Here is a 25,689-nt window from a genome sequence, read left to right on the forward strand (position 1 = left end):
TTACAATGACAATAAAAATTATTATTATTATTATTATTAAAAGAAATATTTTAAAACATTTTTCAAAAGAATCATTATTTTTATCTATCATGAACTCAATTATATGAGAAACAGCTCCACGCAGGAGTAACACCTGAGCTTTGTGGCACAGTTGTTCAATGGCAGCACTGCAACCAAGACTCTCCACACAATCTAAGTTCGACCCCAGTTAACCGGCTCAAGGGTGACAAGTCTTCCAAGGTTGGTAAATTGACTACCTAGCTCACTGAGGGCGGGAAGCAATGTGTAGCCTGCACAATTAAATTGTAAATCCCCCAGAGAGTGCTTTAAGTGCTATGGGGCAGTTCAGCATGTTTTTTTAAATTTACCCTGATTGCAAAAACACAGAAAGCTGGGAAGAGGCTTGAACATCACATCTCTCAACTCTGCTAACATCCGCCAAACGGGAAGATTTAATAGCTCTGTATTCAATTGTACAATGTATCGGGAGGGCCTTGGGAGTCATTTAGATTAAAAGCCTAGAGAGGCATAGATCTTTACAATCACTACATCAATCAATATGGCCCTAGTTTATGCAGGTTTGCTTTTGATTCATGCTAGTTTTGTTTTATGTTAAATCTCTCACGATTCTAACAAGCTGTAACAAACATGTAAACCCTCCCTCATCCATTTTATGTCACAGATGATTAAATACAGTGCAGTGATTCAGGACAAGGTTGGCAGCATAGCTAACTTAACTCACCAGTTAGTGTCACTTAGAATCGTCATGACCTCATCTATAACCTCAGGTTCAGCGACATCACTGTATGTTAACAGCATTTCATAAACCTGGCTGGCTGTTGTCTTCCTTATCTAGGAAAAAAAAATAGATAAGTTATTCCCAGGTCCACCATAGCCATTCAATTAAAATCTTAACAGATGTGATCCAGAGCTGCTGCCTTAAGATGGACAATACAATATGCAACAACAAAAATCCTAGCTTTGGCAACGGATGTTGTTCTATGTATTCCTAGTTGTATTGTAAAGCACAGTATTATGGACTTTAACTCAAGCAACTATAAATATACAGAAGCCTTTGAAATATAGATTTATTGCAGGAATTTCAAAAAGGTGTGTGAATCTAGATTTGCAGCAGGCATTTCCTGGAAGGGGTAGGTCACTGGTTCTTAACCTTGGGTTACAGGAGTTTTGGACTGCAACTCCCAGAAGCTTTCACCACCAGCTGTCCTGACTGGGGTTTCTGGGAGTTGCAGTTCAAAAGCATCCGAGTAACAAAGGTTAAGAACCACTGGTGTAGGTGACCAAGGAGGAAAAACTAAAGGAGATCAACTAGGAGGATAGACATTAAAATGTTCTGCAGTACATGCAAGTATAAAAGGATATGCGGTGGGGTAGAAAAATCCAAAATTTCAATGAGGACTAATGAGTTCTGAGCTGGGAGTGATTGACTAAACTTTGGAGTGTGGTAGACAATGAAAGGAAAACACAAACCAAGTATGCACCTGTGAAGAAGAAAGTCCATGTTCCAAATAATTATGGAAGGAATTGAAAAGATGACTACCAGCATCACAATACCATTAGAAAAAGTCATGGTGTGGCCGCAACTGGAGCACTGTGTATAATTCTGATTAAGGTCTATCACAGGAATGCAATGAGGCAAGATTACAGTGTTTGGAATTTAGGAAATGCAAGCAAGCAAGAAGGTGGCAGAATGTGATAGAGGTGCGTAGCAGGCAAAGTGACCAGACTCCTTCCTCTCATGATATTAGAAACTTGGATCAAACAATGAATTGTGAGAGATTCTGGACAAGTACTTCTCCACAAGCACATAGTGTAACTGCAAATTTTAATCACAGAAGGCAGTGAGCGGCAAGAGCTTTAGAAGGGAGTTAGGCAAATAGTGGAAGATGTTCATTAGTTCCACAACCACTGGAACAGTTTCTTTCTCAAACAAGAAGTTAGGTCTATCCAAGATACGAAGTCTCTCCAAGCAAGCTCACTTCAGGTGTCTGTCAGGTCTGGATCCTGCAGGTGGGACTCCCAGAAAAAAAATATGGCACCTGTAGTTCAAAAAACCCACATTCCTATCAGAAAACCAGAGCCTCTCAAACTATAGGGCAGAGTAACTTGATTTGCTGCTCTCATTTGTATGCACATTTTTGCTCTACATCATTGCAAAGCCAACCAGCATATAGTCCAAAATTTACATAGCCATATCTTTAAACTGTTTAGACTCACACACCAGCTCACAGCGAAAGACAGAAGAATTGACTGTTTTCTGTGTTTTGAATGAACAGAACTGAAGAATAATAACATTAAATCTTTAGGGATATTTTTAATAGTATGTGGAGGGGGGAATGCAAATAGTATTTTAAATGGCCTTTAAACTAACATGCAGTAGATTCCCTACAAGCCAGAAACATTGCAACTACCTCCAAAACCTCAACCAGTATCTCCAGTACTTACAACAGGAAATGGATGGCAGAGAAGCAGGAAAAGTTGAAACAGAACTTGTTTTCTCATGTCACCTGGAAATTGAATCAGACCACAAAACCTAGGAAAAGAAAATAGTTTTTTATTTCAATTGTGACTTTATCATATAATCAACAGAGATATGTTTTGCCATTGATCCTAACAATGTATCTGTAGCATAGACTAGTAATTTCTCTCACTCTACTTAGTTTCATAGCAGACTTTGAGTAAATACCTGGAATATCAACATACAAATGGTTAGGGTTGTATAAATGGGCTAGTGCTGTAATCTATGCTCTTTCTAACCCTGAAACACACACAAGGGATTTTTTTTTTTTTAAAAGAAAAATTGCTGGTGACATGTTCAGTAAGGGAAATGCTCTCATTTACCTGCTTTGGAAATAATGAATAATCTGCCAGCATCCCCATTTAAGATTGTTCACTTAGCTCCATTTGCTTTCAAATCAGTACTAATACCCAGTTCTATCAAATTCACAGCAATAAAACACTTTTACTCTTATAACAAAATAGCAGAATAAACTCTTTGTGCAGAGAGCAGAACATACATTATAACTGACAGCAATTTTTGCTACATTCTTCGTGGGTCTTCCGCCGAACATCATATGAATACAATGATGTCTCCCTCATTGTGATTTATTCTCTGCTTTTTTATGCTTACACTTCATTTTCTGAACTTACACTGCAATGCTGGAGCGAAGCTTCTGGATATCTTTAGATCTCCTGCTCTCTTCTTTACACAGTTTAAGTAAAGTTACAGGAAATGGGTGACTGAGGAAAAAAAGAAAACAAATCTAGCCTTTTTTTAAAAAAAAGATAAACCATTATCTCAAGTTTTATGAGATGTACTGAGAATTATAAAAGTAGCTCCCAAACACTAAGCTGGCACAATACAGCAACACAGATCTATCCAAAACATTAATTAGTACCTTTTTAGAGAGAGAATAATTAGATGTATGGTAGCTTTGGCCCAGAAATCCCACACCAGTAATACAAACCATTACATATACACTAACGTTTTGTATATAATTAAGAATGTGCTGTGTTTGTATTTTGCCTGGTTTTTTTTTAAGTATTCCAGAAGTTGGTTTCGTTTTTTTCCAAACAGTTGATGCACACCAAATGTAAGTATGCACACATATTTTGGGGCGAAAGTATGGGTACGTAGAAGACTGCAGAAAATTGTATGTGCGTGAACTACTGTCACAAAAGCACACAACCTATATATAACATAACTATATATTATACATAATATAGCTGCAAAAGTTATGTGACGAAGGTTCTCTGCATCACTTGACTCTAGTCTGCTTAATGTCCTTCACAATTATGCCAGGCTGTTCCTAGACTGGATGGAATTTATTAGAGATTAATTCTGTTAATGGGAGTGCTTGCTGCTTTTCAACACAGGGCAATGGCAATGCGAGGAATGAGGTGTGATTTCCAAAGGAAATGACAATACAGGCATTCAGCAAAGAGGCCAGTTGCAGCTGAGCATCTGGAAAAAATTTAGCCTATGTAGGTTTTGTGCGTAGGATTCAGCATTTGAAATAGACCTGCTTCACATGCTGTCATCTGCCAGTTCCGCATTAGTTATTACGAAGTCTAACCTACTGGTGATCTCAAAATAGCACGGCCTCTCCAAAGGAAATTGAGCAAATTCTTTCTCCTGTACGGGCAGCACTCCAGCAGAAACAAAATCTGTGTCTAGGGGAAAGGGATCTGTCCAAAAAGATTCAATGTTATGCAAATCCGGCACACGTCTTCCTGAAAATGAAGCTGTTTACAAAGGTGAGCTTGCATTTTGACCAGATCAATCATGTCAACCCTCGGGGTGGTCCCTAAGTCAAGAGCAGGACACCGTTTCCCCCCTCAGGGATAGCCTGAGGAGAAACAACATTACCACCCTCTGTCTTAAGGCAAAGGCAAATAGACACAGGCTTGTTTCTTAAAGTCTGTAGTGACAGACACCCCCTGATGGCACATTAAATTGCCTTCAGCAAATGGCCTATATCTGCTTTGTATAATCTGCAGAAAAGGTAGAACTACATTGGCACTTGCATACAAATGCTTAGTTGAGTTAGAAAAGCAGAGGGGACTCAACCTCCTTCTCTTACCTTTGGTAAGGAGAACAATGAGAACTTTAAACCCACCCACTCTCACTTGTAGTATTTGCGGGGTCAAGAATGGCATGTCACAATCTTCTAACACAATGCCTTTTCCTCCCTTCCTTCCTTCACTCTCAGAGAGGCCATATTACATCAGATGCCAGTCAGTGCACCAATGTGATACTATGCAGAAACCTGGAATGCTCTACTCAAGATACACTGGCCAAAATAAAGATACTCCCATTAATCTTAGCAACAGGCTACCTGGAATCATGCCAGCACCGGGAAATTTAAGCAGTAATACTTCCAAATATATAACACAGGAGACATTACTGTCTGAAGAACTTAAAAACCATTATTTTTACTGTGTGTGGGCAACTAACAGGATTCACAACTCTATTCTCAGTACTGATTTTATTTTATTTCAAAATAAAAAACTGCCCCAGAGAAATCTTATGTCAATATATTTAAAAAATTATTTTGTTTCCAGAACTATCCTTCACAAGTAATAAAAATTAAGGAGAATGGAATTTTCTCATTTGAACATTTCCAGCAAATGGGGAAAATCATTTTTCTTAAGCTAGAAAGATAATCACTTACTTTTCTTCAGATAGGAAGATATCAAAGCAGCCACTGGCCAATAGCTGGTCCAGCATCTTTAGCAGTGGCACGGATATCCTAGTAAAGAAAGAGAGGAAAAAGTGGTAAGAATATATTCCAAAATATGGTGTCAGTGTCCAATGAAAAAGAATTTTATATTTTTAATTTTCTTACCAGACTTCATTATGTTGTATCTTCCAACTAAAGTCAACCTGACCACAGAGGAGCTAGTACACTCACCATGGTATTTGTACCATCAGACTAGATGATAAACAACGGGATGCACTTAATTTCCCCCGTCTAATGATTCTACCAACCCAAGAAATTTTCATTTTCTCCCCAAGGGTTCTGAATCATCTCAGAAGTGACAGAGAATGAAGCTGTGGAGGACAGAGGGAGGAGCCACACAGGTGGCGGTGAGTAAATAGGAAGAGAGAGAAACCAAAGGGGGGGGAGAGAGAGAGAGGAACCCACAGGAGCAGAAGAGAGAGAAGGAGATGAGCCACAGGTATTTGAATGAAAAAGTGGCAACCTGGTTGTAAAGTGAAATAAAGAAGAGGATGAAAATTTGTTATTGCCACTTAATTTGATGTGGCCAGGGTGGTGTAATGAGTACAGTATTTATTCAATTCTGACTTAAGAGGCTAGGGTTCAAACCCTCATTTGGCCATGAAGCCTACTGGATGACCTTGAGCCTGTCATATTCTCTCACCTTTACCTACTTCACAGGGTTGTTATGATGATGCCTAGAACTCACTGGAAGAAAGGTGGGATATAAATGTAAGTAATAACAACAACAATGCTTTCTCTCAAATATGGGGAGGGGGGGGGGAACAATACCGAAGTAATGCTGATAGGTTCATACTGGGACGAGAAATTCTAGTAAAGCTGTACAGCAAGAATTAGAAGCTAAAAGCAATCTAACTCAATTTCTCAACTAAGAATTGAGGTTCATTATCACCCAACATTTTCCACACTGTAACAGCATTTATATACAGTGGTGCCCCACATAACGACGATAATACGTGCAGCCAAAATCATCGATATACGGATTCGTCGCTATGCGAAATAAAAAAGCCCATAGGAATGCATTAAAACCCGTTTAATGCGTTCCTATGGGCAAAAAAAAAATAACCTTTATGCAAAAATCCTCCATACGGCTGCCATTTTCGCTGCCCGGTAAGCAAGGAATGGGCGCAAAAACACAGCGGGTGGTCATTTTTTTAAACCGGTGGCCATTTTGGAACCGCCGATCAGCTGTTGGGAAAACATCGTTATGCGAAAATCGGAAAGTGAAACAGCTTACCGATCATCGCAAAGCAATATTTTCCCATTAGAAACATCGTTATGCGATCGAAAAAACGACTGCAAAAAATTGTCGCTATGCAGATTCGTCATTAAACGAGGCGCCTGTTAAGCGAGGCACCACTGTATCTGTTCTTAAACATTTAGAGTACTTCACAAGCACTATTTCAACAATCCAAACAATAAGCCAGTACACTGCTGCCATCATGTTGTTGTGATGGGAGTCAGATAACAGTGGCTTGCCTAAGTTGATCTGCTGATTTTGCAGCCTTTAAGTAGAGCAGAATTGTCTCTCACACATCCGAGATCCTCTTCAGCCCATTTATCTCCCTCTGACACATTGTGAGGCAAGGACGAATCATGGGTCTTCTAATAAAACATCTTCATTCTTTGACAACTTATCAAAGTTAACAGAGTTCCCCGTCTCTTGCTTCGTAACATTTATCGTCTTCAAACGCTAACATATTTCCCTTTAATGTTAAGGGTGATGAACTCCAAACTTTGTCATACCACTTTGGCAATAAGCTCGAGCCTTGTTAAGTGTCATTGAGGGGGTGGAAAACCCAGCCCACCTGTGGCTCCCATACCTTTTTGCCCAGGTTTTGCCTCAACCTCGGTCTGAATGAACTGGCCCTATGGGGTTTCCCAGGAGTCTCCGTACATTATCTGTGTTATCTCCTCTGGGTCTCCCGCTGCTGCCAGGCTTTGAACTGCTTTCTCCTTTCTCTCTCTTCAGTTTTCCTCCAATAGGGTGGCTTTCTATAGACTTGTCTCTTCTACTCTTTTTCTGCATACTCTCTTGGGATTTTGAACTCTGTTCAATCCCTGTGCTTGGCGGTCTTTCTGCACTATCTCTACCCAATCTTCTTTTTTGTCAACTTCCTCTTCCTCTTGTACCCAACAAGCCTCCTCATCTTCTATCTCCAACTGCCCCTCCCCCTCCTCCTTCCTTCCTTTTATCCCCTCTGTCTTTCCCGCCAAAATGGCACCCTTTGGTGTCTCTTTATACAAAACACAATACCTGTAAATCTCCTATTATGATAGAGAGGTCTCCCTTGGTGTTACTGCTTGAAGAGACAGATGGTACACACCTTTAATACTTTTTTAGAAGTAACACTGCAGCAGGACTCCCACAGCTCACAGGAGACTGGCTGGCTCATAAGATTCTAAAATAGGTTCTACCTCATTCCTTGATGATGCAGGAATATAGGCAGACCGAAGAAGCAGAACACCCATTAAAGCACTGCCCATTATGCTGCTTTCAAGGCACAGAATCTTGACCACGGGAGGGGCATGGTAAAATGCAAAGAAACACCAAGTGTACAATAAAGAAAGGAGCAGGCTTTACCATGGGAAAAGACTGCCTGTAAAAAAGGTTTAGTATAAAGCTTAGGTTAAACCACATGACTTCAGAAAGGAAATAGACCAGGAAAGTAGAATAGAGCACCCTCTCCCCTTTTACGTCTTATTCCCTTGCCATTGGCTTTGGTGACAGTGCCAGTCATTTATCAACACACAGCAGCTAGTCCAGCAGTTGCTTCCCATATGATGACCCACCTTCCTTTTTTCAGTCATATACATGTACTCAACACCCTTACTCTCTCTCCCCCACCACCAAACGTCTCTTTTGAAGACGCAGCACAAGTCACGTCAGGAGGACAAAGGCCAGTGTACTCCTGCCCTCTGTTCTCGAAGGGAGAAGTGGAGGTAGAGGAAACAATGAGAAAAGCTGGGTTACAACCAAAGAGGTTGGGAGGGAAAAGATTTGGAGCCCATTGGCTCCAGGTCCATTCTGTCTGATCTTGAGCTTCCTAGAGAATGAATTATTTCCTTTCATAGAAGCCACAAAAGTCTGGTGAAAGAGTTGCCTCTTGACCTTGCATGCTCAGAATAGTTTTGACGCAGCTGCAAATGTCCTGAGTGTCTTGCCCTGTGCACGTGCTCAAAGTTGGGAAATATACTTAGATAGTACAAGCAGATGGCTGGTATGTGGTGCACTGGGTGTGTTCCTAGAAGGGGCATGCTCAGAAGCCTTTCCAACAGTTCTCTGGCAGGCACAGCTGGGAAACAAGCAGTACCGCACATGGGGTGCATGAAGTGAAACTGAATTACATTCATATGCAGAGGCAGGGATTGGGTTTTTTTACTCCTAGCTAAGTGGTGCCCCACTAACCATAAAAGATGAACATAAATTGGTAACGGGTCTTGATAGAGACTGTTATGATCTGGCTGCATAGAAAAAAAAGGAGGAAGAAGAACTGTATACTGTACAATCATTTGAATAATGACTGTATACAGTTCAGAAAATAAATGGATCAAATACAGTTTGCTCAGTCAACTTGTGGCACTTTCCTATCTCTGGAAAATCAAAAATAGGTTCATATTGGATGACTTGCAGTTTTAGAATACCATGATGCCATTTCACATTTCTGCATTCCAAGCCAAAATTTCTGGACAGAAACATGCATTCCTACTGACTTCCCTGAAAACATAGATGAAAATTAATAAGTAAGAACAGAAGAGCTGTATTAAGCTACTGCAAGCCTTTATTCCAATAGTGGCTGAGAAGTCGCCAAGCAGAAGGATATTAGTATATTAGTACCCTCCTCTTCCCCAGCAACTTAGTTTCAGAGGTGCATTGGCACATATTGAAAATAACATATAACTACTGTGATTAGCGGCTGCTAATAACCTTAATCTCCATGAATTTGTCTAAATCATCTCCCAGTAAAAATATGGCCAAGAGTGTAGTTATACCTGTAAAAATCTAAAGATGTCAATACCACAGGGAGATTTTCAGTAATGAAAGACTTCTGGGTCCTGTGTCTTCTCCAACTTTAGTTATCAGTTTTATTCCATGGGAGCCATGGGACAGAAGAAGGAAGTCCTTTGTTTCCAAAAATCCTCCCCTGCTGATGACATCATCACCCATCCACAATCATAACTTACTGTACAACCAGGATTTTGGCCAATGTGTAACAACGTTTTATAGAAATATCCAATTTACCTGTCATTCTGCAAGTTGTTCTCAAAAACTTGCAGCAGTGTCTCACAAAAACTGTTCATGGCATCCGTGTCATTCTGAATGTCCTTCAGATAGTCAAACAGGCTTTGTGATGAGCATCGCACCTACAAGAGAATTCCCAATAAAACAGTCTCAACCCGAAGAAGCATATAAATCCACAATCATTTTTAACTTGACTAAACTGTTTTGTCTTTCCTACAGAAATTTTTGTTTCGCAAAGCCACTGAAAAATCTGTGCTATATGAGACAAGAGGAAAGCCATTTTAGCTTTCTTTATTGGTACTTGAGAAACTAAATCCAACTCCCAGTTACTCCTAACAGCTACTGATATACTTCTCCATAAATTTGTCTAACAATCTTAAAAGTCTGCAAAGCTAGTAGCTCTCACCAACTCTCATTTTAGTAAATTCCGTAAGTTCTTTAGGCCAGTGGTCCCCAACCTTGGGCCTCCAGATGTTATTGGACTTCAACTCCCAGAAATCCTGGCCAGCAGAGGTGGTGGTGAAGGGTTCTGGGAGTTGTAATCCAAGAACATCTGGAGGCCCAAGGTCGGGGACCACTGCTTTAGGCATTGTGTGAAGCAGCACTTTCGGTCTCCATAACGGGAGAGTGATTCAATCAGTATAAAGACAAGAAAGGATTACTGGGTCCCAACAAAAGCTAACCAAAAGAAGGCAATGCCAAATCAGTAAATCACTCACATTTTCAATAATCAGCCTAATTTCTGGGAAAGCATTTTCAACTAATTAGAACGTTTTATTTATTTAATCGATGCTGATCTGGAGGCACACTAGCAATTCTCTCACAACAAACATTTACTAATTTAGCCAAGCTAAACTACTGAAAAAATTTAAGATATAAAATTTATGCAACATAAAATTAGAAGCCAAAGTTCTTAAATAAACAGCAAAGCCGACAGTAAGGACATGAACAGCAGCAATCAAATGACTTACATTTCTTAAAAACTAAGTCTAATTAGTTCTAAAAAGCCAGTACAAACATACTGGAAATGAGCCTGTTCAACCTCTTTGAGCAATGATTTTTCTTTCTCAGAAAATCTAGATAAGAGAAGACCTGGTATTTAAAACCACTCCCTAATGCGAAATTCAATGTAATCTCCTAGTTATTATAACATACCAAAGAGCTTGGCATCACAGACTGAGCATTTATAACTTTTCACAGATAGGAAAGTTCAACATATTTGTAGCACCAACAGCCCAATGGCAATGGTCTATTATGGAAGGCAACAAGGAGTTTTGCATTTTGCAAAGTTTTGAATGAGTCAAAAATGGGCAAAGCATTGTAGGGATGGAATGAGAAAGTAGAATGGTGAACCAAATTCTAGGGATTCTTTGTCCATGCAGTTACTACAGTGTCGCTAGAATACACAGCCTATACCTAAAATGATAAGGAGCTCTTCTTACCACAAAGATGGGTTATATTCACTTACTGTGGATTCGGTCAGTCCACCAACAGATACAGTCAGACCTGTTAGAACATGGTAGCGGTAGGGTGCTAAGCCCAAAAGCTGTGTGATTCTGGGAAAGGCTTGTGATGGTGCATTCCAGTTGAAAGTCACTGCCTCTGACCTGTGAAAAATAGGAAATAAAGATGGTGCTTTTGGAAACAAGAATAATTGTTACTTCTGTCTTATTTCACCAAACACTTGCCTATCTGTTGTTTGGATTTTTCCCAAAAATCAAATCAACAGCCACTAAATTCAAAGCAGAAAAACGTTTTTAGCAACATTTGGAAACTTTATTTGTACAGTAGAACAAGTATTTTATACTGTGTCATTTTAATATCCTATGATATTACTTCAACCAGATTACACACAACCCAAACTAATATATTGTTTTACTTGTTTTACTTAAAATGTAGAATAAATTATGCATGAGTTACAACTGCATGCATGAAGTAAGATTTTCATACATCAGTTAGTAAGGCCTCAATTAGCTGTGATATAAAAATGTAAAATTGATAAACTCTCAAGAGATCAGCCTATGGTGGGGCTAGAATTTGGAGCAGAGAAAGAAATATTAAATGAGGAAAAGTAAATGTAGCCACCACTGCTTTTCTACAAGTGGAGTGGTTTGCACAATCAAAACAGAATGTCAAGGTATTTTACACATGTTTGCACGTAATCTTTAATTCTGTTTTTCGTATATCAGTAACCAAGTATTGCACGGTTTCTTTTTCTTTGAAACTGCTGATATTCACATCCTGTTCAATGTTGATCTACTGAACTGAAGTACCAACTGACAATGGAAAATGCTGCATACTCAAAACAGCTATAATCTATAGATTCAGGCAAAAAATTAATATTAAATGCCTTTTGTTCTTTTCTTGCAATAAAGCCAAATACAAACCATGAACTTAATCAGAATTAAGCTAAAATGTTCCGGGTGAGACATTCCTTTCATGCTTCTGGACAAGTGTATCAGAGACAATCAGATACCAATTACCTTGGAAATATTCTCTCTAAATCTTCCCTGTGGGGTATGTGTGGGACAGGAGGGTTGTCAAAGTAGAGCATCTTGAGGAACACAGATCCTGCATGGGCTCGAAATCGGTCAATTTTTTCAGCTGCTTGTTGAGCCACACAGCACATGATTTGCTCTGAGCTGTAATTAAGTGCACAGGAAACACATTTGTTGGGATCTGCATATTTGCAGGTTCCACTTTACATTCCCATTATAATCATCTAGTCAGGCCTTGCTAAGAATTCATCAAGCAACAGGTCTATGAAAAGCTGTGCAAACAAACAGTACCTTTACTTTGCCCCAAGCTCCAGGAAAAGAAATATGAAGCACATTTACTCAGATTGTCTTTTCACAAGCTAGGCAGAAAAGCTGCTGTCACTGATTTTCCTATCTTGATTCTCTATTTCTGTCAATAGTTGTGACTTTCAGGCCCAAAATTAAATAAATTCTAGGAACAGAAATTCAGGATTTATATGCAGGATGCAGTACTGTACAATTTAAGCAGAAATTTCTACTAACTGTGAAAGCAGGAAGTGATAATGAAAACTATAATCTGTCTTCATAATAACAGAAGCCAAGATAGTTTTGCTTGAGTTCCTAACTGAGAATTGTGGGAGGACTATCTGAATCCCATTCATGAGTGGAGAGCTCAGTGTGTTAAGTATCTGGCAGTGGAGCCAGAAGTTGGTAGTTCAGTCCCCCACTGTGCATCCCATAAGAGTCAGTCTGTGTAGCCAGGGGCAAGCTGCACAGCTTCAGGATACCCCCAGAATAAGGGTTCAGTAGACCTCTTCTGAGAACTTTCTACCTAGAAAACTCTGAAAATTGTCACATAATTCAGGACTTGACAGCACCCTTTTACTACTACTACTACTACTACTACTACTACTACTACTGAAGAGGCTGTTCATAGAAGAGATTGATTTAGCAAACCATACAGCACGTACACACATATGTAGCAAACTACGTACACCTTTGCGTCGATTAACTCTGGCTCAGTCTGAGTTAACAACAGGGTTATTTTCATTAAACTGGTCATAGCAGCTTCTCTCACCCTGGTGAAGGAAGCACAAGAGTTGCTAGTGTTACATTTGAGGCAAGCTGCATTCACACTTTTTATGATTAGAATAAAATACCTTGTAGTCAACAGACAGTTGAGAATGCACAACAAAAAAAACTTGTACGCAAAATACGTATTTAAGACTTCATATTTCTGAAGAATACCCATTTTACACTAAATATAATACTGTAAATCTCCTCCCAGACTTCCTGATTATTTTTACCAAACCTAAATGCAAGTATAAGGAAGACAAAAGGAAATAATTATTTCTAAAAAAGCTATTTTCCTAATTAAAATTAAAAAGTCCACCTAAAGCTCTGTCTAAGCTTTCCTCGGGACATGGTGGCGCTGCGGGCTAAACCGCAGAAGCCTGTGCTGCAGGGTCAGAAGACCAAGCAGTCGTAAGATCGAATCCACGTGACGGAGTGAGCTCCCGTCACTTGTCCCAGCTCCTGCCAACCTAGCGTGCAAATGCAAGTAGATAAATAGGGACCACTTCGGTGGGAAGGTAACAGCGTTCCGTGTCTAAGTCGTATTGGCCATGTGACCATGGAAGATTGTCTTCGGACAAACGCTGGCTCTATGGCTTGGAAACGCGGATGAGCACCGTCCCCTAGATTTGAACACGACTGGACAAAAATTGTCAAGGGGAACCTTTACCTTTACCTTTAAGCTTTCCTCAGTTGAGCAAACAGCAGATCAGGGCAGAGTTTTGTGAACAAGTTTTTATTAACAGAACAGCACAAGGAAAAGAATCATTGCCAGAATCTGCTTTAGGTGACCCTCAAGTCAAAAATTCATTTTAAAATGGGGAGGGGGGATTCATGAATCTTCCTGCACTTTGCTTTGTTGGCCTCTAATCATTCCTAAGAAACGTTAATGACATTATATACCAGAGGTCTCAAACATGCGGCCCGAGGGCCATTTGCGGCCCACCGGATGATAGTTTGCGGCCCCCGCCTTGCCTGCCTACGCCTGAAGCGCCCACGCATCCTCTGCTGTCGAGTCAAAAAAAGCCTCGCCTCACTCGCCGGCTCTCCCCCAAGACAGCGCCTCTTGCACCCTCCATCTGGAACTGCAGCCTGCCAGCCAGCCCACCTGTCTGCCGGCTGGCAGGCTGCAGTTCCGGATGGAGGGTGCAAGAGGCGCTGCCTTGGGGGAGAGTCGGCAAGCGAGATGCGCTGCCAGCCCTTTTCCAAGCGCCTGAGCCGCCACCGCGCGATGCCCGAGAGTGGAGCTCACTCCCAGTCTGTCCTCGAAGAGCGCCTCCAACAGCGCCGCTAACACCAGATGCCATAACCACTTCTTCCAGGGAAGCAGCTGTCTGGCTCTCTCTCTCTCTCTCAGCACCCCCAGCACCAGCCCGGCCAGCAGCCGCCTCAGTGCCCGGTGGTGCTTCGTCCTACTTCAGCTGCCTTGGCTACCTGGGCTCGCCTCGCAAAGTTTGCTCCTCTGTCATGGTGGGGGTAGCTGCTGCTGCTGAGTGCACCTTTTTTTGATGGGGGCCCTCAGAGGAAGGCTGCTGGACTTCTGTGTTTGTGTATTTTTGTGCGTGCGTGTGCGCCCACATGCACCTGTGGGGGGGCGCCCCATTCTGTTTTGTTTCGCGGGTACCGACGGGGGCTTTTCTCCTTTGGCAAGGCGATTCTGTGAGGGTTTTTTTTTTAAATTTTATGTCCTGCCCTCCCCCCCCCCGGCTAGGCAGTCGCCGTTGCTCCCTCCCTTCTCCACTTCTTCGTCCTGCTGCTGCTGCTGGTGGTGGTGGTAATGAAGAAAGATCTGGAGGGGGTCGTGGCCAGCAACTAGGGCTTGTGCGCCCCTCCTCCTCCTCCTCAGAGCCACAGCCGGGCTAAGGAAACTCCTGGGCGGCTTCCTCGGGCTCTTGCTCCGCTTGGCAGAAAATTTGATGCAGCCCAGCCTCAGCCAGACTCTGCCTCCAGTGGCCCCCAGGTAAATTGAGTTTAAAACCCTTGTTATATACCATCTTCTTTTTCATTCCTTTTGAATAAATACACTGAATAGTAGACTCATTTCTCTCTCTCTCTCTCTTTTAGCTAAAGGTTCCTTTAATATACAAGAACTAAACATACTATTTTAAAAATAGTTGGTCAAGAATTGGTCAACTTGTAACAAGGAGCTTCTCATGCACTCACTTCTCTACTCAAATAGCTGCAATGAAAAGAAAGCCCATATTCAATGGTACTGAGACTAATATTTCCTTTATCTCAAATTACAATTTATTATCTCCTTTATACAGTATATACCGTATTTTTTGCACCATAAGACGCACTTTTTTCCCACAAAACAGGGGGGTGGAAAGTCTGCGCGTCTTATGGAAAGGTGCGTCTTATGGAGCGAAAAATACGGTAATTCTCATTCTACATCAGTATAACAGCAGGAGAATGAACATTACACATCTCAACCAATCAGAATTAAAAGACAGCATTATCAAATTAGCTCCCTTTTGCTAATGTTCAGAAGGGTATATGTTAGTGATCTTGTGTTCATGTTGAATTAACAATGAACACACAGCGGAGGCCGCGCCTTTGATCTTCTAGATGTTACTGGACTACATTGTCCATCATTACAGACCACTGGCCATGCTGACAAGGGCTGAAAGAGTGGAAGTCCAATTACATCTTGAAAGCCACGGCTTCCCCACTCCTTCCACAGGGCATGTTGATAATAAAAAATAAAAACAATAATTAAAAATGCTCTTAACCTGTTGTTTGTAAGATGTAGCAACAACTACAAGACAAAGATCCTCCAACTATTGATACAACTGCCCCCTCTGCTGTCCAGTCACCAAAATGTGAAGGCAAAGCAGTCAATCCGTCCTTTGAGACAGAGGCATGACTAAGGCAACGTTCAGATTAAAATTAAAGAAAGGAAAGGGTGAAAGCATACAGAAAACAGTCTAAGACAAGTTGCCTTTCTAGTCTGCAGAGATATATTTAGAAGTGTACAGTCTATCTCCTGTGACTGGTAGTCATTACCAAGAAATGTGAAAAAGCCTAGGAAAGAGGATATCATGCGTTAATATTTTAAATCAACTTTTTTTTTATTCAGTGTGAGATGTTCTTCTCATGAAGGAGTGGGAGAAGAGCAGCAGCAACAACAACAGTAAGAACAAGAATGGAACTTGACTAGCTTCCAATACAAAATTAGCAGAAGCCACACCACTAATACCTACATAGGCAAATCCAGTGGGTACAAATTCTGTAGTCTCCAGCTACCTGCCATGTACTGTATAAACACTGGTTTGCTGAGCCACCTACTTTCTGTCCTTTTTCTATAGCCTCCCCTTTGTTAACAGTGGGGATCTAGATCATAATTAGGTGGTCTATAGTGTGGCCCAGTTATCTTGCAGAGTAAGGCAACAAAACTATGGAGTTCACGCTCCTCCCAAGGAGGCTTTCCTACCCTATGTTTAGCAGGTACCTGGTGAAAAACCTTCTTTTCTCCCCAGGGTATTCAAAATTTTAGGACTGATTTTTTCCCTTTATTTTTATTTTTCCCTACAGTTTTTTTAAAAAAATTGCACTCCATCTTAGTGGTTTAGCTTCTTGTAACATGCCTAGAGAACTTTTGTTAATGGACAGAATAAAAGTACTGAACAAATGAATGGATGACTTTTGGGCATGGGTAAGAGTTAGATCAATTATACCTATTTTACTACTATCCCAACGTTTCTCTCTTTGTTTTTGCCAAACTGGATGGGTTTTCTTTTGGAGGGGGCCTTATTCTGTAGAACAGAGACACTGGACATACCATGCTCCAACATCACCTCGACTGTCTGTTGTGTAATCATTCAGACCATCCAGCAGAATGCTGTATATCTGCCCAATATTATTTTTGCAGACAAATTCAGCAGGTGACCCTTCTCCTTTCACACCAACTGTCAGAGAAACCCTGCAGGAAGATAGATACATACAAAATGACACAACATTTGTGTACTAAAACATGCACAAAAGCTGTCAGTATCTGAGCCAAATTACCAAAACAGAGAAAATGTGTCTTGTACTGATGTTATTCTAAAACTGTTTTGCATTGACAAAAGGCTGAAAATACTTATTATGACCTTTTGCTATTGCACACTCACTCTATAAGGACTAATTGCTGGTTACACAGGAAGAGGGAGATGAACTATGCAGCTAGTTTTATGATCTCTCAGCATAAATACTGTCATGGCTTATAGTCTTGAGGACAAGTATATGACACAGCAGGGAACATGGGGCAGCTCATGTACAGAGGAGGGAACCAAATATGGAGTCAGTCTATGAACGACTCTTAACTGCTCCTGAGGAGCAACTTACTCAGATTGAGAAACCAGGTCAAAATAAGTTAGTTTACAGAGGCAGATGGCATTTTACTGGCTCTTTATGTTTCCTCTGTACATCATTAAGCCATCCATAGTGAAATAGCACTACTGTGATCAAAGAGCTCCTTCATCTTGCAAGCTCCTGTGTCCAAAGTTCATGCATTTAGAGACTAAAATACTGATTTCCATTGCAGTTGTAAATCTGGCACGTTGCACTGGATGTTTTTGTGTTATATAACTTTCTTACAAGTTACACGGTCCATATAAAGATGTGAATAAATTAAAGTTCAGCGGTTTGTTCTTTATTACAACATTCTTCTGGTTTCAGATATTTTACCATTAAAAATTCCTAGTTATGCAGAAACAAGGTAAGAGAACTGTAAAACACAGGGTTTTTTAAAGGGAACAACGCTGAATTCTCTGACATCTTAGCATGAAAGAAATGAAAATGACATAAGACACATTATGCCATTTCAACAATAGGAATTTACCTAAATAAATTAAAAACAGCTGGGATATAGAAATAAAAACATCATAATGAAAGTGGGATTGATTTTGTTAAAGACTGTATCATTAATTACTCAACCACAATACTCTATCATCCTAACAAAAAATAAAAACCTGTTCCACAAGAACAACACCACATCATAGAAAAATTATCTCGGAGGAATTTAAAAATAGCCCTTTATTGTCCCATACGGATACAAAACCTTCAGTTAAACATGTAAGCGTTGTTCCTTTGCTTCACAGTTCAAAACTGCAGCAAAACAATCCCACCAGGACGAATATTTAAAAGTCAGCATTCACTACTTTCATATTTTAATGGGGGGGAACTAAACAAAGGCCAACAAAGGTTGTACAGTTGGTTGTACATACTGTGCAATAGCTTTTAACGCATCTCGTCTGGATTCAGCAAAGCTCACAGTTTCAGGGGAAATGAAAGTGACTCTCTTTAAACCTTCCAAAACCTGGAGCAAAACAAAACAAAGATGGCATGCCACAACCTCATTATGCTATTAGACCTGCGCAACACTTCTTGTGAGATGTTACCTAGAAAAAAAACAACCACCCTAATGTTACCAGAAAGAAGGGGTCACAAAGTAATGATGGACCGGAAGCCTCCTTTTGCTGCTACGTATCTACTGTAGTTCCAACCTAAAAGTATAATTTTATCTAAGTGATAGATTTAGGATACAGGGGTTGTCTAACACAAACCTCTTGATACTGCCCCATTTACTTTCTTCACTAGTGAGGACATCATTTGCGTATATAATAATAATAATAATAATAATAATAATAATAATAATAATAATAATAATAATAATAATAATAATAATAATAATAATAATAATAATAATAATAATAATAATAATAATAATAATAACAACAACAACAACAACAACAACTATTATTATTATTATTATTATTATTATTATTATTATTATTATTATTATTATTATTATTATTATTATTATTATTATTATTATTATTATTATTATTATCCTTCCATCTAGTCCTTACCACCATTGGTTATTTTTCCTCACCAGCTGCAACTTCTGGACAAACACAGTATATTTTTTTCCTTCAAACTATTTTTTCAACTTTTGCTGACCCAATTTTTAGATCTGGTGTAACAGTTCCCTGACTTTTCTTGCCATAAAAGAAAACATCAAACCACACACGAAGAGCTCCCCATTGCCCATTGGTGTGGAATATTCAAGATGGTTGCTCGAGGACCATACAAAGGCAAACCATTCCCCTCCATCATCTCTGGTGTCAACAGTCATTATCCATTACTTATTCGTTCTCTCCCCATTGATGCAGTATCTGTCCATCAGCCAAAAACATATAAGCTTAAACATGCCTAAAATTATCCTGACATAAATGTGAAATACAAATTTCCTCTGTGACTTCAAAGACTGTTAATCTTGTGTGTCAATGGAAATCAAACAAAACATTACAGAGGTTTGATTATAAAACTGAAAATAGCAAATACAACTGCTATCCAGCATCATATGTTTAATTATGCAGTCACTTATAGCTCCAAATATTCCTTGAAACACTTACAAAACTATTAACCTGCCAGCCTAAGACTTGAATTCTAGCTCACCTCCTTCAGCTTGCCTTTTAGAAGAAACTTAGGAAGGGCACCCAGGGCTAGAGAAAAGCCACATCGAATCATTTCCTCATGGCTTTGAAGACTTGAGATGTATTGATTCACCAGCTCATCTAGAAAACACAACAGTAATTCATTTTTAATTAACACAGTAATATCATTAATTACAGCTAGACAGAAGCAAGTACAGAGGATAGAGTGCTGCTGTTACTCTAGTGTTCACAAACACGTGCATAAGCATAAACCATTTCCAGAGGGAGGGAGAGGGAAAAAGCCATTGACTTCAAAGCATTGTTTCTCATACAGTGGTTCTGCCCTGAGTTACTGAAAGCATCTACTGCAGCAATGCTGTGTTAGAAAGCAGAACAATTAAGAAGTCAGCATGATGACACAGGCTTATGATTTCTAGAATGGCATTTTGACCAATTTTTGGAAGATGTGTCTGAAAGCATTAGAAGAGCATAAATCAACCAAAAACTGAAAAACATTGTTGTTTTAATATGTGAGATCACCAGTTGCGGGTGCTTTGGCACATTTTAAATACTTTTACCTCTAAGCAGCATGTGCTATGTTCCTTTTGGATGAGTGTGAAAATGTCCTTAACTGGAGTAATGCTTTCTTTACAGCTTGGCCCCAGCAAACAGAAACATAAAGACATGTCTAATAAAAATTATGCAGACAAGTTAATTGGAAATTAAGCCAAAAAGATGCTGAACCAAAGCATGTTAGTATGGTATAGATAAAAATGTTTAATGTTTAATCAGAAATCTTAACTCTAATTTCCAATGTTGAGCATATTTTAACTCATATGACCATTGTCAAGCTAGTTCTCCATCAAAGCCACAAAAGTCTTTAAAAAGAAGACTGGGATAAATAACAAAGAAGGTCAAAGAGGAAGTAAACTAATAGAAATGGAGATACCAGTCCCTATGTGTATGCATGAAGAGGTGTCATTCACTTTGTATATGCATGAAGAGAAGGTATCAGTCACTGTGTATATGCACGGGCATCTGTTCTGGTAAATGTACCCCCCACCCCGCCCCCCAAAAAAACCACATTATTGCACACTCATTCTAAGTAAAGATTCACATGATCTCTGAGTACATGTGAATCCATAGCTGCTCCATAGCACTGACAACTCAGTAATCTGCAATACTCAGAACTAAATGGCTCACACGTGATCCTATATCCACATACAGGTGGCCCCTGATTTCGATGCTATGGCAGCTGGGAATCCCTGGTGCGCCCAACTAGGGAGTCCTATATGCCACTTCAAGCATTCAATGTATTTTAATTAACTGTATGAACCAGTTCTTACACACGTTACACAAAAAACAGCTAAATATTTTTGTTTGTCCCTTCCCATCAAAAATGATCTATCAGATAACATTTGACAAAAGTCCATTCACAGACAGGTGTTTATTACATGGGCTTGGTGCAATAAGACAGTTTTTTAATTGATAAAGAGACACACTGCCTTGATAGTACAATACATAGCAATATATAAATGACCTATAAATAATAATAGAAGAAAAGCAACAAAAATCCTTTTAAAAATCTGCACAGAAATGTTAATATATGTTGTAGGAAAAAATTCAGTCCCATTTCTATACATATATTCTCTTTAAAACACATCTCAAACAGTGGTTGAAATCCTGTTGCTTAGTGTAGTAAATCACACTAAAACAGGCCCACTGAATCAATGGACATCTGCTAAGTCAATTCCTCTAAAATTCTATTGTGTCTGTTCTTAACTGATTTACTATGCTAAAAGTCTGTTAAGGGAAGACCCATTCAAAGCAATGAAACAAATTCCCACTGATTCATTGGGCCTGCTCTAGCATATCTTATTATGTTAATATATGCCCAAATAATAATATAATTATATATTATATATATTATAATATATTATGTTATATATGCCCAAATCTTGTTTTTTATATATATAAAAATATATATAAAACTGCTATATATATAAAACAAGATTTGGGCAATTTTATATTATATTACTTAACATAATAAGATATGCTAGAGCAGGCCCAATGAATCAGTGGGAATTTGTTATATATATAACAAGATTTGGGCAATTTTATGCCAAAGCATGACTATTTTATGCCAAAGCATGACTGTGATTCCAAACATGTATCTTTTCAGCTGAGAACCACTCTTCAAATTGCAAAGTGAAAAATAAGGATAACCCATATTGTGATTCACACATTGGTCCTGGAAATTCAGATTGGATCTGTTTTTGTCAGAACTTGCAAATCACAAATCCTACAAGTATCCCTACCCTGCTGGTTGTTGTGGTTGTGGTTGTGGTTGTTGTTGTTGTTGTTGTGTACAGTCAAGTCATCTCTGACTTATGGTGAGAATGAGAGGTCTCCAAAATGCCCTGTCCTCAACAGCTGTGCTCAGCTTTTGCAAATGCAAACCTGTGGCTTCCTTTAGGGAGTCACTCCATCTTGTAGTTGGGCTTCCTTGCCTCCTGCTACCTTAAAGCTTTCTCAGTATTTTCTTTTCCAGAAAATCCTGTTTTCTCATAATGTGCCCAAAGAAGGATTGCCTTAGTTTCAACGTGTTTTGCTTCCAGAGCTGGTTCAAGCTTGATTTGATCTAGGATCCACTTGTTCATCCTTCTGGTAGTCTACAATATCTGCAAAGCTCTCCTCCAGCACCACATTTCAAATGAATTCATTTACTTTCTCTCAGCCTTCTTTACTATTCAGCTTTCACACCCATACATGGTGACAGGAAATACAAGCATGTGAATGATCTTGGTCTTTGCCTCCAGTGATATTTGATTATCTTTTCTAATTCCTTCATTGATGCCCTTTCCAAGTCTCAGTCTTCTGATTTCTTGGCTGCAGTCTGAATTGATGAAAATCTTTAACAATTTCAATTTCTGACAACATTGAAGTTGTGTAGTTGTTCTAAAATTATGATTTCTGTCTCAATGTTAAACTGCAGTTCTTTGCGCTTTGTCATTTTTTTTCTTTTACTTTCACTAAAAGTTGTTTCAAGCCATTGCTGCTTTCTGCCAGTAAGATGGTATCATCTGTATACAGTGGAACCTTGACTTACGAACATCCCTACCTATGAACATTTCGACTTATGAACCACTCCATTTGCAAAATTTTGCTTTGACTTGCGAATGCCGCTTCGACTTACGAACAGAAAAAAGTGTACTGTTTAAAAGGTAGTCTCCTTCCCCTTTTTTAAGCTAAAAGGTGCTGGGTTTTGTTTAAAAGCTGCTTAGGTTAAAAGGTCTTGTGTTTAGAAGGTGTTCCCTCCCCCCTCCTTCCTTTTCTGCCTTTTTTTTAACCTAAGTTCATCTTAGATCAAAAGAAGAAAAAAGAAAAAATTCTCCCCCAGTGGTAGAGTACGGATTAACCAGCTTTGCATTAGTTCCTATGGGAACTAACGTCTCTACTTGCAAACGGCGCCTCTACATAAGAACCAAAAACAGCCAGAATGGATTAAATATTTTCAGTGCATTCCTATGGGGAATTTTGCTTCGACTTATGAACGTTTCGACATACGAACACCGTTCCAATATAGATTAAGTTCGTAAGTCAAGGTTCCACTGTATCTTAAATTACTGTCGTTTTGTCTACCAATTTTAACTCTTTCTTCATCTGAATCTAGCCTGGCTTTCTATATGACATGTTCTGCATACAGATCGAAGACATAAGGGGATACACTTTTGTCTGACCCCAGACTTGTCTGACCCCCAGACTTTGCCTGTAGGAAACCATTCTGTCTCTCCATATTTTGTCCTAACTCTAACTTCTTGTCCACAATATAGGTTACTTATCAAGACAATCAAGTGCCAAGGTACACCCATTTCTTTTAGAACAGCCCATAGTTTATCATGACCTACACTGTCAAAGACTTTGGAATAGTCTATAAAATATAGATTTATCTTCTTTTGAAATTCTTTGGTGTGCTCCAGTAGCTAATGAATATCTGCAATAAAATCTTGAGCCCTCTTCCTTTTCAGAATCCACCTTGATCTTCACACTTCTCACTACATACAAGGTACAAGCCTTTGTGGCAACACCTTGAAAAATCACTTTGCTTGCATAGGAAATTAAGAGCAATGGTCCTATACTTACAGCACTCCTATAGAACAATAGACCTACATTTACAGTACTCCTTGGTATCTCCTTTCTTAGAGAGTGGAATATATATTGAATGTCTCCAGTTTGTGGGCCACTCTTTTGTTTTCCATATTTGCTGGCATATTCTTGTTAGGATTTTTAAAGTTTCAGTTTCTATAGCATGATATAATTCTATCAGTATTCCATCAACCCCTGCAGATTTATTTCTTACCAGTGCTTTTGGAGCAGCTTTTACTTCACTTTTCTAGAAAAGCAGGATCTTCATTAATAGGATTCTTCTTCACATAAATCTCATCCTTTTATCTCTTATGTGTAAGTCTTCAGTATGCTGCTTTAACCTTCTCTTTATTTTCTCCTGTTTAGATAGTGTGTTTCATTGTTGGTCTTTCAGCATTTCTAATCTAGGTTTAAATTTCCCTTGGATCTTATGGAAGAAATCTCTCTTTTTTTCTTTTTTGCATTCTCGTCCAAATCTTTGCACTGGTTATTTTAATAGTTCTCTTTGTTTTTACATGACAGGAACAGAAAATCTGCATTCAGAATTCTGAGCCAATTTATGTCACCTTTTACTTTTGCTTTACAGTATGTTTTGCAGTAACAATCAAAATATTAATGTGAACCACTGCTAATTTTTATTTAATTTTAAGACACTTCATTGGCTCCTCCTCCTTCTTGTTTCTCTACCAGAGGATGGACATCATCAAAGTTTCTCTGACTTCAGATGTTGCAACTCACATTTTGTTGCAAAATGGTACTAAATTAAAAAGAAGCAGATGGATAACTAGGGGCTACATCTTGATAAAAATCAACAATGATTATGGGAAAATAACAGAGGAGGAACCCTTGTGAATGTACAGATAGCAACATAACACAATGCATTAAGTCTGCAATGTAAATTTAATAGAATTGATTCTACAAATGGAGCAACAAGGTAGGTGGGGAAGATAAAAGAACACATGAAACCATACATACAAATGATTCTTAAATACAAGAGAGTGATGTGTGAAGCCTGCAACTTGAAAGAATAAGCTTTGTCTTCAGTCTATGGTCATATCCCAGCACAGGAAGCTCTGCAGCTAAATGATCATGCCTAGCTATATACAAGACCCAAGCATATTTATTTGTAGGGGAGGCATGGCTTTTTCTTAGTCAGTGGAGCAACTATAATTCTTTCCAAATGAAAGTACAGTAATTGGGATACAAATATCTATCTGCAATCTGTCTGTAACCAAGCCCGCTGCTCTAATTCACTTTCTGGTTCTTGTTTCTGTGGGACAGTGGAGGAGGGGGGAAGTCACTGCTATATATTAAGAGCTCAAAAGGCTGTACTTGCTGATATTTGCTAGTTCATGTATGTACAGCCTCACTTTATATTCAATTTATACGTATCCCCCTCAATCTTTCTCCTTTCTTCCAATGATTTTACTGGAATTTTCCCCACTTTAGTGAAATATTAGTAAGAATATTTTAAAACAATAGTTATTTAAAAAGCACATTTTCACCCTGTGCAGTTAAAAAAAACAGTAAAGGTAGCTGATTCAGAAGTGCTTATTTAATTACATTTATCTCAACTGGCAATTGAAAGTGGTAATTTAACTGGAGGTATTATAAACAACACTGTCCCATACATGTGTGGATTAGAAGTGTTTTATTTCTCCAAGGCATTTCTCCAGAATGGACAATCCATAGTAACTGCTGTCGCCTCCAAATAAGAACAATTAACCTACATAACTGGGCTGGTCCTGAAAACTCCTAATCAACAAGTTGTTGATTTAGTTCCTGCTGGAATTTTTTTAGTTTGCAAGATCCTCCATCAAAGGTGTCCCTCAATTAAAACAAAGACAAACCTTGCGAATCATTACCTTGTTGAGCTGGATTTGCTTCTCCTCCTTCAGTGCAGTAATATTCATTACACAAAGCAGCTAAGGCAGAGACAGCTGATTCCTAAGGCAAAGGGAAAGCTCTGTAAACATAAAACATCTTGTCTTTCAATTGCACTCTAAAAGAAGCAAACAGTTCTGTTGGAGGAAAATCCCAAGGGTAATTGCTAAAATCTGCACTAT

The 25,689-nt window shown here is 39.1% G+C and overlaps 1 protein-coding gene across 2 annotated transcripts in view; it reads right to left on the reverse strand.

Annotated features, from left to right (window-relative positions):
* The window catches only part of TBCD (tubulin folding cofactor D), a 209,881-nt gene that overhangs the window by 5,907 nt on the left and 178,285 nt on the right, over positions 1-25,689 (reverse strand). For both annotated transcript variants that reach the window (XM_020785911.3, XM_020785913.3), the window contains exons 27-38: positions 25,489-25,570; positions 19,500-19,618; positions 18,266-18,357; positions 16,840-16,980; positions 12,980-13,063; positions 11,991-12,149; positions 10,976-11,114; positions 9,508-9,629; positions 5,196-5,273; positions 3,172-3,261; positions 2,467-2,554; positions 743-852 (exon numbers count right to left, since the gene is read on the reverse strand). In XM_020785911.3, the coding sequence (XP_020641570.2) occupies positions 743-852; positions 2,467-2,554; positions 3,172-3,261; positions 5,196-5,273; positions 9,508-9,629; positions 10,976-11,114; positions 11,991-12,149; positions 12,980-13,063; positions 16,840-16,980; positions 18,266-18,357; positions 19,500-19,618; positions 25,489-25,570 (1,304 nt within the window). The remainder of the gene's footprint in view (positions 1-742; positions 853-2,466; positions 2,555-3,171; positions 3,262-5,195; positions 5,274-9,507; positions 9,630-10,975; positions 11,115-11,990; positions 12,150-12,979; positions 13,064-16,839; positions 16,981-18,265; positions 18,358-19,499; positions 19,619-25,488; positions 25,571-25,689) is intronic.

This window comes from Pogona vitticeps, chromosome 2 (assembly GCF_051106095.1).
Source record: "Pogona vitticeps strain Pit_001003342236 chromosome 2, PviZW2.1, whole genome shotgun sequence".
NCBI classification, from domain to species: Eukaryota; Metazoa; Chordata; class Lepidosauria; order Squamata; family Agamidae; genus Pogona; species Pogona vitticeps.